Raw genomic sequence first — 11,879 nt, 5'->3', positions numbered from 1 at the left:
TGCAAGAACTATAAAAAATGGTGGAAACCTCAACATTCTAGCCAAATTGCAATTTACGTAATTACATTATACACTAATGAAATACCACCTGCAGTTTCATTTGAAGTTTTCACTTCCCCTCCTAAAGAACTGCTTATGCAGTTGTTAAAAGAATGGACGACACATTCCTTCACAGAGGCAGATGTTTTCTGTGGTGCAATTTTTTTCCTTACACGTAAACAGTCTACAGTTACTTGGGAACCTTCAGGATGAAACGTGTTATATAAAATAGATTACAGCAGACAAGACACATAACAACATAGTTCATTTTCAACAGCACAGAACTACCTTCATTGCATTACCTTGCAACCACCATAATGCATAGACTCCCAAGAAAAAATAAATTGTTGCAGGATGCAAAAATAAAGTTGTATGATTTAATTAACTTGTGACCTACCATTTTAACTACCAACACCAGGGATGGAACCCTTGCAAAGCTTTACTAATGGACACTTGCAGGTCTCATTTGTTCAACTGTAGCAGTGTACAGTGGCAGCAGTCTATGCTTGTCCAGGGTTCATATCATAGCTAGATTCCAGTAGGAAAAAAATATGTTAAGTAGCTGAAATTAACAAAAATTTGTTTGTAAAAAATTTAATAATACAAGAAAACAGGATTCACAAATTTCTTTTCAATTCGTAATTGTTAACTCAATTCATTGCTATGTTAAACTACATAACGATAATCACTATACTGAAAGAATACTGTGATACAACATTAGTTTCTTTTTTTGGAACATTAAGAAAGGAAAAGTAAATAAGATCTTACCTAAAGAAGTTTAACTGAAGCTTAGAACTATTTTGCTCTACACTCTCAGCCTTCGTTGGCATCCTTATAAACTACTGTAGTTAAAGCTTTGCAGAAATACAGCACAGCTTTTTAAGACTGGCTGAACTTAGTGACGTTTTCAAGAGTTCTCTTGTACTAGACCTGTGTCCCTGAAGAGTACCTCGCTGGGGATATTTCCTTTCCTTGCCATTGAAGCAGCAGCATCTAAAAGATCTAAAAAGGTGTTTCTCCTTGCAGAGATATCCCTTAAGTTATCTAGATATTTTAAATCTGTTCATTTACAGACAACATTTTTTTCTGACCAGCATTTAATTTTACATGTACAACAATAGCTTTATATTATTTGTGGGACCTTATACTACCCACTCCTTGCCTTATTTTACAGTATTAAAAAAAAAATCTAAAATTACACAATATTTCCTTTAGAATTATTTTATTAAATCATAAATGTACAACAGCTTCTTAACTCTACACACGCACTTAAATTTTTAAAAGGAAAACGTTATGTCTTATTACACCATGATCCTGGCTAATAGCTTTTCAAAACTTTGAGAAAAATCTTAAAAAAGGTTTCACATGTCACCTGAAACTTACAAATTTAACATTATCAAAGGAATGCTTCTACACTTACAAAGACCACTAGAAAGAAACAACAATTAAAAAGCTAAGAAACTGTCTCAAAGGCATTTTTACAATCCTTCCTCCACAGTAAGGTAATGTTATTAAATAATCCAAATCCATTCACAAAATGGCTCTCTGCATCTGCTCTGGTGTCTTCTGCCATATCACTGCATATTTATGCATGACTGAGATAAGTGTTTCCTTAACATTGTTATTTCGATAACCTGAAGCTGTTCTGTTACCTCTGGGCTCTCATCCTCTCCTATTTATACAGTGAAGCCTGTTTCAACAGAAGTAAAGAGTAAAAAAATAGGTTATGAAATTATTCATCTAACCATTTTTTAAAGGAAAGATAACATGATCCTAAAAAGCTTTTAACTCCTGCAGCTACTCTCAAGAATCACTGCAATTTTAACACTTATAAGCATACTTACCCATGGCATGCTTGCAGAAACTCAGTAACGGCTCCTCCCTCCATAACCACCACTTCCTCCACTGCCCCCTGGACCATAGTTCCCTGCAATTGCAGAAAAACAAACAGAACGGTTAAATCAATACACTTTTATTAAATCTAGGAATGCTTTTGATTCTGTGTGAAGGTTAACATCCGCTTTACCTCCAGAGACAGCATACACAACAAAGATTTCAATGTGTCACTGTCTTCCTCTGAATAACCTCCAAGAATTGCCAGAATGACTACATGCTGAAATCTTAGAAGATTCAGCAGTGTCACATGTAATTTGATGCACTGTACTGTCTTGAGTCTGTGAGGGCTGATTTTATTTGCATGGTAAACCTTACAAGAAAGGGCTTAGTGTTTCAGTTTCCATTTCACAAGTTTTACAGGCCACATTAAATAACATTTAGACAATAAAAAGCAGAAAGTGTCAGAAAAAAGTGGCACTACAACAAGAGGGGGAAAAAAGAAATCCCACCAAATTTACTGGACATGAACTAGACTCTACAAATAGCGTGAGCTGATAGCAAAGAATGTGAAAATTGGCTAAAATCTTTACAGACTGGAAACTGCAAAATATTTCATAATACTCTAGAGGAAGTATCTTACCATTTATCTTTTAAAAAATAGTAACTTTCCCCAAGACAAACTTCACAGTCTCAAGATAAGAAATTGTAGCAAGCTTGCAGAAAGAACACAGGCACTGCAGCCCATCTACTGCAGAAGTTACCCGATTTCTACACAGCAATCTTGAACAGTTTGGGTTGGAAGGGACCTTTAAGGGCCACCTAGTTCTAACCCCCTTGCCATGGGCATGGACACCTTCCACTAGACCAGGTTGCTGAAAGCCCCATCCAACCTGGCCTTGAACACTTCCAGGGATGGGGCATTCACAGCTTCTCTGGGCAACCTGTTCCAGTGCCTCGCCACCCTCATCGTAAGAACTTCTTCCTTGTATCTAATCTTAATCTACCCTCCTCTAGTTCACAATGGTTACCCCTTGTCCTGTCTCCCCTTCCACCTCCCCAAAAGATTAACGCCCACCCACTCTGGCTCCAAGGCAGGTCAGGACATTTAAAATACCTCCACCATATGGTCCACCCATGTTCCTGCTGCCACCAAAATTTCCACTCTTCATTGGACCATAATTTGAAGGTTGTTGGTTGTAGTTTCCAAAATCATTATAGTTTCCACTTCCATAATTGCCTGCATTATCAATACAAAAGTGGAGAAATACCTAGATGAGCTAAAACACATACAGCACTCACAAAGTTATCTCATTAATGGAATTTTAAATGAAGTACAAAAATCACACAGGTATTCCAGCAGTGTATGTAACAAACTGCTTTTTCGTCCTATTTAGAGAACAAGAGCTTCCTTAGACAACATTTACACACACTCCGTGCCTGCCCTCTCCTCCCCCCGAAGTCTCAAATGACTTGCACTAATTTACAATGAAATTGTTGGTCATTTCAAGCCAGTAAGTTACCTCCTCCATAGTTGTCATAACCACCTCCATAGCCCCCACCCTGGTTGCCATATCCAGGTCCTCCTCCACCATATCCTCCTCTTCCTCCTCCATAACCAGGACTGCCACCAAAGTTGCCACCTGTGACAATACAATCCTTTAAAATAAACTTTTCGGTGCAGAAGGCAAACAAATTCTACAGCATCAGAGTATTTTTCTCTTTACAAGTCTACAGGAGAAGAAAAGAGTAGAGTTTTGTAAACAAATTTCTATGAACACTATTTTTTAAAGGCACATACCAACTCCCACTCTGAATGGTGACCTAAACCTACCAGTCAGAGTGCCTAAAAGCCTCACTTAAAAGGCTTAATTAAAATCTTGATTTTTTCAGCAAATTTAAGAAACACAGCTATTCTAAAGACAAGAAAAGGGCATGGTTGTCCAAGAAATAACCACACAACATGAGCCAACAACCATGTGTGCTTCTTAAAGCCAACAAAATGGCTTTGGCAATTCATATAAATTTTACACAAATGGTAAGCGAATGCAAAAATGTTTCTGAATGAGACAAAAACCACCACCAAAGTAAACGAACCTCCAGGTCCTCCACCATATCCATTATACCCATCACCAAATCCACGGCCACTTCCATATCCATCTGTTGGAGACAAAAAACCAAAGTATTTCAATTCACCTGTAGCAAACTAACCGAATTCTCAAACCCCTATGGCCCTAAGGACTCCATCAGAGTGATTATCAATTAAGCACAAGTACACTCAAATTTAGGAAAATACACGTGAAATAACACATTCAATCATTGTTCTGCATCTTCTATTTGCTTGCATTTGTAAGGTACCCAGTTTTAATACTGCACATAGCCCTTCCACTCTAAAGGTCAGGCAAGTGCTGCACAGAGGAGAAATCTCTGAATTCCTTAACAAAATTACTAAGTTTAGGTTAATTTTGGCTTTTAATAAAATCCTTAAAAAGAGATAAAAAACACCCACCACACTTCATTTTACGGAATATCCACATAATCAATTTGTGTACTACAGAAGAGGTTTGCAAGTTATTTTTCCTGAAAATTCTCTAACTGCTACAGCTGCTTTTAAATTAAACAGCAGTAGCTTACGAAGTTACCCAGAATCAGACAGTATAAATAAGGAAAAAAAATTAAAATGCTACAAACATGCCTGTCTTACCGGCTCCCCCTCTGAAATTGCTGCCAGGTCCTGGACCAAAGTTGCCACCACCTCCACGTGCATCACCAAAACCAAAGTTCCCTGTAACAATTTCACATTTATAAGCAGTGAGATCATGGAAAGTGAACACAAAACTCAACCACAAAACATTAACTGTTACTTGTACATACCTCCTCTGCCACTCCTAGAATTTTGAACTTCCTGCATTTCCTGTCTAGAGAGAGCTTTCCTTACTTCTGCATTATGGCCATTGATGGTATGATACTTCTGCACTGTAACCGCACCAAATAAGATATCATCAGCATTTAAGTACTGATGTGGCAACAAATAAGAATATCAGGCTTCCAAAAAGGAAGTAATTTCCAAACTAATGCATACGCATTCCATATCATTAAAAAAAACCAAAACACAAAATATCCTATGATTTCTAAGCAAAGAACCCAGTACTTATTTAAAACATGTTCCCACACAATTCACCAAACCTACAAATGTAGCAAATACTCATGCACATAACTAATCCCATTACCTCTTTAGTTTAAGTTTAGCTTTACACAATTACTATGACTGCAAGGATTAATCCTATAAAATGAAAGAGTGAAATGAAGCCTACTTACACACAATTTTATCCACAGGATCATGGTCATCAAAGGTAACAAATCCAAACCCTCTCTTTTTACCAGACTGTCTGTCAGTAATGATTTCAATAGTGTCAATTTTTCCATATTCCTCAAAGTAGTCACGAAGGTGGTGCTCTTCAGTGTCCTCTTTAATACCACCAACAAATAGTTTTTTCACAGTAACATGAGCACCAGGTTTTCCAGATTCCTGTTAAAAGAATCCTTTAAATTACCACAAAGGAAAACAATTTCACAATTCAGTATGTTGCCAGCATTTCAGGAGTGGAATACCGATAAACTAAGATTTTTCAAGCACTGAGGTAGCCCTCTTACGATGCATGTCCCTGCAGCCTTGCCTGGGGAGCCTTCTGGGAGGGAAGTAGCATAAGGTGATCTGAAGGTGTCACCCTCCCCCCTTTATGTCAAAGTGCTTTTAAAAGCACTGAGAAAGATACAGATGAAAGTGCTACGAAATGCATAAAAGCAAATAAAAAACCTTTAAACATATTTAGAGAAAACGTAAGATCAACTGTTTGATAAGAACTGCAAGTATTTATTAACTTAAACTAGAGCACGATTTTTCTAATTGAAAGAAGGATGTGTCAGCTTCCTCTGCCCACTTCCCCAACAGCATTGAAACCCACATTCCACTCATCTCAACAGCAAAGGTCCTTCAACTTCAGCACATTCACAGCTACACATTTTAACCTCTACTCAAAATATAAGGGCAACTCCTCACATTCATGGGTTATTTTTACACTTTGAGCACAATAGCCAAGCTGCTGCACTAGTTAAGAATGACCTACTCCTAAAGCTTAGCAATAGCTTTGTGTGTATAAACAGTATGCACGTATGCTGCTTTAATTACCTTTTTCCAAATGCTAACGAACCCTGCATTCTGCAGGGAATGGAAAGAAAACTGCGACAGCTAACAGAGGTACCAGCGGTTACAATTTCCATTTCCCTTGACCTCTAGGACAGCTCACTCAATTCCAGTTCATCACTCCAAATGAATGCAAACACTGGGAACCAACCTTAAAACTGGTAAATGCTACCAGAGCTCCCACAACATGGTAAACAGAAGTCATCTAGAATCTGCACTTGCTCCTCAAGTACCTCTGTACCACAGTAACCTGGCTCAAAAGTTTACAGGTGCACTGCATTCCTATGCACACACCTAATTCGTACCCTAAAGTTTAAAACCAAATATGCCTGGGGCTAAAACCACAGTAGTCCTAAAATGACTTTGTACATCACCACTGGAAAAAAGGAAGTTTCCCTACTACGTTCTCTGGTTTTAGTCACTTCAGTTATATATCTTTTAGAAATACCCAAAAAGATCTTGGACTAGAGTCAGGAAAGATTGACAGGAGTTTATTAATTTGAGGTTTAGTAACTGTAACCATTCCAGAGAAGAGGTAGTTTGGAATTTGCACCATTACAAGGATTCGACATGTTTTCACTAACAATACTTTCGGACCCCAGTTGTATCCCTTGCAGACATGATTCTACAACCAGAGTAACTTAATAATTCATTGTAATAGACATTTATGCAATAATGTCATATAACAGACCAAAAGTGTGGGAAATAGTGCCCCAACTGCAGCCTTTTAACTAGAGAATTTAAACCCACACAATTTCAAACAAAGCATAACTGTCCGACCAAAAGAGAGATTCCCTTTTCAAAGCATGAAAAGTATTTGCTCTCAAAGCCATACTTACCTCTCTAGCCACAGCTCTCTTAGGCTCAACCACCCTTCCATCAATCGTGTGAGGTCTTGCAGCCATGGCTGCGTCAACTTCAGCCATGGAGGAGAATGTTACAAAACCAAACCCCCTTGATCTTTTGCTTGCAGGATCCCTCATTACCTAAAAACAACATGTTTAAACCACTTCTACCTGTCCAATGTTAAGCTTAATACTGACAACATTTGGAGAAAACACGTTAACTTGATTTACACTTTCCTTGTTTGATTTCAAAACACAATTATAATAAAGTGGCAGGTTATACTGATTAAGTACATGAACGGCACTGCCTGGCATCACAGAAATTCAAACCATTGCTGTCCTCCAAGACTCTGTCCATAACTCAGAAAGGCTGCTATATCAGTGACATGCATTTATATTTTTTTTCTCAAAAAATCAAACACATAATTTCTTTTAAGCTTTCTGAAGACCACCAATTTTAAATATGTATTATGAAATGCATGTTTACTGCTCCCAAAACAAATTCAGTGGAGGAACTTCTGCAAGAGTTACTATTCCTGAAGGCAGCTAAAAGACATATAGATGTGGTGCTTAGGGACATGGTTTAGCGGTGGACTCGGCAGTGCTAGGTAAACAGTTGGACTCGATGACCTTAAGAGTCTCTTCCAACCAAAATGATTCTATGAAAACACCACACAGAAAGACATCCTCTTCAGCTTTATTGAGGCTGCTCACCACGGTATCAGCTTTCTGCGAAAGGCTACCAATCACACAGATGTAATAGTGCTCTGTGAAAGCACTCCCTAATGCACTTCCATCAATGACACTCAAGTTAATTTTAAACTGTTGACCTCAGTGGTTAGAGATAATCTGGAAGATTTTACAGGAAACACATTGTGAACGCTCCCTAACTCTATCAACAGAGCTTGCAAGGGCAAGTCCATGCATAGCTTCAACGGACTGAATTATGTATAAACCAACCAACTGCACACTTAAGAAAATTTAATATTCCATCTTTTCATTAAGCTATTCAGAAAACAAACTCCCCACTTACACAATCTCTAAACATTCTATGCCATCATTGCGCATTAGTAGGCCAAACTTACCACACAGTCTGTAAGCTTTCCCCATTGCTCATAGTAACTTCTCAAGCTTTCCTCTGTTGTTTCAAAGCTTAAGCCACCAATAAACAGTTTGCGGAACTGCTCCTTTTCCCTCTATCACAAAAAAGAAGATTACGTTAATATAATTAATAATATTCCCTCTGCATCAACAGTATTAGACACTAAGTAGATTTTCTTAAGTGTCAAAACTTTCAGTAAGATATTTTTCAAAATTAGGCTTGGCTCTTCTAAATGTTCTACACTATTCAAGAAATTATGCAATTTATGCAATTCTATGAGTCCACTTTTACGATACAGATTTTAATACTGTGCTTCCCATCTCTCCCTCCAAACATCAAGAACAAGGGACCACACTCAAAGACTTCCAGAATATTCCTCTCAAATAATTTTAGGAGATGTTTTTTAAAGAAAAAGAAAATAAAAACAAAACCAAAGGTTCCCATTACACATAACATGAATTCATTCATACTGTCTGATTCTATTCCAGATAGCACTTATTTTTAAAAATCATTCTGGCTCAAATTGTTTAACTTGAATACTACCATGCTATTTATCCAAGGCACTAAAAATAAAAATAAATTAAGATACAGCTAACAATCTTCTAAAATGGGTCACCAATTCATATTTCATTATTAAAATGAAAGCTGAAGCATCTGTAAAATTAATCTAGGATCCCACACCATTGAAATTAGCAATAATTTCCACCTTCAACCGCAGCAGTATCAAAACTAAGTGGATTTCCTTTAAAATGGAAATGTGAATAACACACCACGTATGTATCCACTAATATAAGTTATGCTTTCAGTAAGACTTTGTTCTATTACCTCTCATAGAAATTATCACTGCGCTTGTTCAGCAGAAACTTCTGCTGTGATGGTAAGTACATCATTAAAAAGCCCAGGACAATTAATAAGGTATTATGTTTACTATTTTATATGTGGTATTATACCAAAGCAGGAAGGACAACCTTCTAACCTCTGCCAGTTAAAAATACTTTTACACTAACTTTTTATACTAAGCAGGCATCATAACTGTAATTTTCTACACACAACAGCATCACTAGATCATACATTTTGAATTTCATATGTCAAACAGCAACAATTAAAAAAATGCACTAAAAAGTATTCCCCTTCCACACAAATTAAGATTTCAGAATGTTGTTTGAAAGAGAACTGTCCTGCTAGAGACAAAAGAACTCAAAATGCAATGGATACTTTAGCTTTATACTGTTAACTAATTTTGAAAATCAAGAAAATCTGCTTTGGCATTTGGTTTTGTGTTTTTGTTAGGGTGGTGATGGTTAGCTAACACTGCATAGTTAGTTATAACTGACAAATACAATGTGACCAACTATACACTGGACACTAAGACGTAAAAAGGAAATTAGGTACCCAATAACAATGAGATTTGGAAAATAAGCAAAATAGTTCCATGTACAAATGCTTTTGTACATATTAAGCCAATCTGCATGTTGACCAACATGTTTTCTGAGGTTGTCCAAGGCAGGCCTGGATCTAGATACATGGAACAGGAGACTACTGTAGGTAGTACTGAACCAGTTTTTGTTGAAAATGCATCACCCTATTACCAGCTCGAGATACTGCAGTAGAAAAATAAACCTCCCCGCTCCCTCAATAAATACTGTATTTGAGAACGATCAGTTTAAATGTCTCTTAAAACCACTTGGAATTTGCTTTGGATTTAGTATTTTTTCTTCTAAGGAACGCAAGGGAAGCTAGTACCGTCTCCTCCTTGTACAGACAGGCAAAATTAGATACAAGAGTTTAAAAGTAGCAAACCCATGTTATGTCAAGTTTCCTTTCACCTCATCTCTTAAAAGGAATAAAGGAAAGGATGCTGCATGCCAGATTTGGGACTAAAAAGTCATGCTGCAAGTCATAGTATCATCTATATTTTGAGTAGACTAGCAGAGAAATAATTTTAAGCAACGATACTGTCAAAAAAATCCTCCCTTCAAATTACTTCAGTTCTGTTTCTTGAAAATTAGGGACTACTTGCTAGTTTCATAGGCCCATAAAAGACGTTTTTTCCTATGTAAACGACTGTTGTGCATCTAACAATACATGCTTATATTCTTATAAAAATATAAGAATCAAGCAAATTTAGTAGACAGGTAAAATTTTTCCAGGAATTGTTAGGTTTACCTTTGAAAACAGTTACAAACATGTAAATGAAACTCAAGGAAAAATGGAATCCATCAGCTCTAACAACTGCATTTGTTTTTTAAAGGACAAATGTACCACACATTACTAATGAACATTAAACAGACTAATAACACACTTTGCAGACGTATGAATTCTTAGAAACTGTAATCTACCATGTATTAAGTGTTATGCAGTAAAGGTCCAACCTAGAACAACATCTAGGTGCCATACACATGTCAGGACACAGCAACTAACAAAATTCACTACCAGACCTTAAATTAAAACCACTGTGTGAAAATATCATAGGCATATTGTTCCATTCACACACAGTAAGTCCTTGGATGTAAAAGACTATTTGCCTTAAGTCTGTCAGTTTTAAGCAGCTCTGGTTAGTCTAGCATTAACCTCCCACTGGGATCCAGAGGGCTGTGACCATCTGAAGTTTATGCTGAAGCTGTAAAATGTTATGACAAAAACTATTATCACTCCAGTCCCTCTCAGAATCTTGACGAAAATCCTCATTTGGTAAAAACACCCCCACACACACACACAACCCACCCCTGCCAAGGCCCACAATGTAAAACCTGGAAGAAAAACCTCTTTCAAGATTTCCATAGTACACTCTGGCAGGAATGGAGTGCAAGAGGAAATCTTTATGAACTCCGTAGACTATACATCAGTGCTTCTTTTAAGCCTTCCTTCACAAGCTTAAAGCAACACTTCAAAGGACTGAAAAATGCGTAGCCTTTGCTGGAAAATTCATTATCAGAGCACGGAAATGCGTTTCATGTAGCAATAATGTGTGCACAAATACTCGAAGTTGACTGCAGGCTTCTGCAGAGTGAATAACTCGAGTAACAAAAATGGTTAACAGAGACAAGCAAGTGGGATCTCTGAACTACTATGGCTAGGCCTGCCAAAAGCGAAGCTGGGTTTATTGGTCCCAAGCTAGAAAGACTCTGCTCTCTTCCCCCGCCCCCGCTTCCCGGCAAGCACCCCGTTAGCCCTTATACGTTCTACAGGGCTTTGCAATCCAACGGCCTGGTTCTCCCCCTTCCCCCGCCTCTTCATGTCATCAGGAGCAGAGCCGCAGCCGCGCCGGCTCCGCCATGTGGCGGATATCAGGCAAACAGGGGCCCCCGCAGCTAGAAGGGGAAAATGGCGCCCAGAAGCAGCCGTCACCTCCAGGGACGGACAGGCAGCAGGAAGGAAAGAACTTCTGGAACTGCCGACGCCAGATGAAAAGGGGGAGAAAAAAAAAAAGGGGGGGGTAAGAGAAAAATAACACCCGGGTCCTCGGGCTAAACAGAAACCAAGTGCTGCAAACCGCTTCTAGCGTGCACCTACACACACGGTACCAGGAAGAGCTCGCAAGCGCTCTTTTCCTCCCCCGCAGATACTAGATGATCACAGCTGCCTGCCCGCCTCGCAGCCCCTACCGCCTTAGTCGCCTTCTCGCCCTCGGAGTGATCCTCACAGCCTCCCGCACGACCGAGTCTCGGCGCCGCCATTTTACCCCTCCCCTTCGCCACCGCCATTACTAGCAGCGCCACCGGGGCCGGTCTGCACCTCGCAGGCCAAAGGCGACTCCCCGGATCGCGCATCGACTGACCTCCATAGTCGTGTGTCCCCCTCCTCCAGCGCCACCTTAACGGCAGGGCCGCGAACCGGGAAGCCAAAGCATTTTACA

At 38.8% G+C, this 11,879-nt stretch overlaps 1 protein-coding gene across 1 annotated transcript in view; it reads right to left on the bottom strand.

The window, feature by feature from the left end:
* Positions 1–1,244: 1,244 nt before the first annotated feature.
* Positions 1,245–11,879, bottom strand: part of HNRNPA2B1 (heterogeneous nuclear ribonucleoprotein A2/B1) — a 10,921-nt gene continuing 286 nt past the window's right edge. Inside the window, exons 2-11 of the mRNA XM_009701241.1 lie at positions 8,007–8,117; positions 6,916–7,062; positions 5,191–5,401; positions 4,747–4,848; positions 4,577–4,657; positions 3,970–4,032; positions 3,396–3,515; positions 2,990–3,112; positions 1,884–1,966; positions 1,245–1,729 (exon numbers count right to left, since the gene is read on the bottom strand). Coding sequence (XP_009699543.1) covers positions 1,905–1,966; positions 2,990–3,112; positions 3,396–3,515; positions 3,970–4,032; positions 4,577–4,657; positions 4,747–4,848; positions 5,191–5,401; positions 6,916–7,062; positions 8,007–8,117 — 1,020 coding nt within the window. The 3' untranslated portion in view covers positions 1,245–1,729; positions 1,884–1,904. The remainder of the gene's footprint in view (positions 1,730–1,883; positions 1,967–2,989; positions 3,113–3,395; positions 3,516–3,969; positions 4,033–4,576; positions 4,658–4,746; positions 4,849–5,190; positions 5,402–6,915; positions 7,063–8,006; positions 8,118–11,879) is intronic.

The sequence above is a fragment of the Cariama cristata genome, unplaced genomic scaffold (genome assembly GCF_000690535.1).
Source record: "Cariama cristata isolate BGI_N322 unplaced genomic scaffold, ASM69053v1 scaffold17015, whole genome shotgun sequence".
Taxonomy (NCBI): Eukaryota; Metazoa; Chordata; class Aves; order Cariamiformes; family Cariamidae; genus Cariama; species Cariama cristata.
The sequence above is the reverse complement of the archived record's forward strand: the minus strand, read 5'-3'. Positions and strand labels throughout refer to the sequence as shown.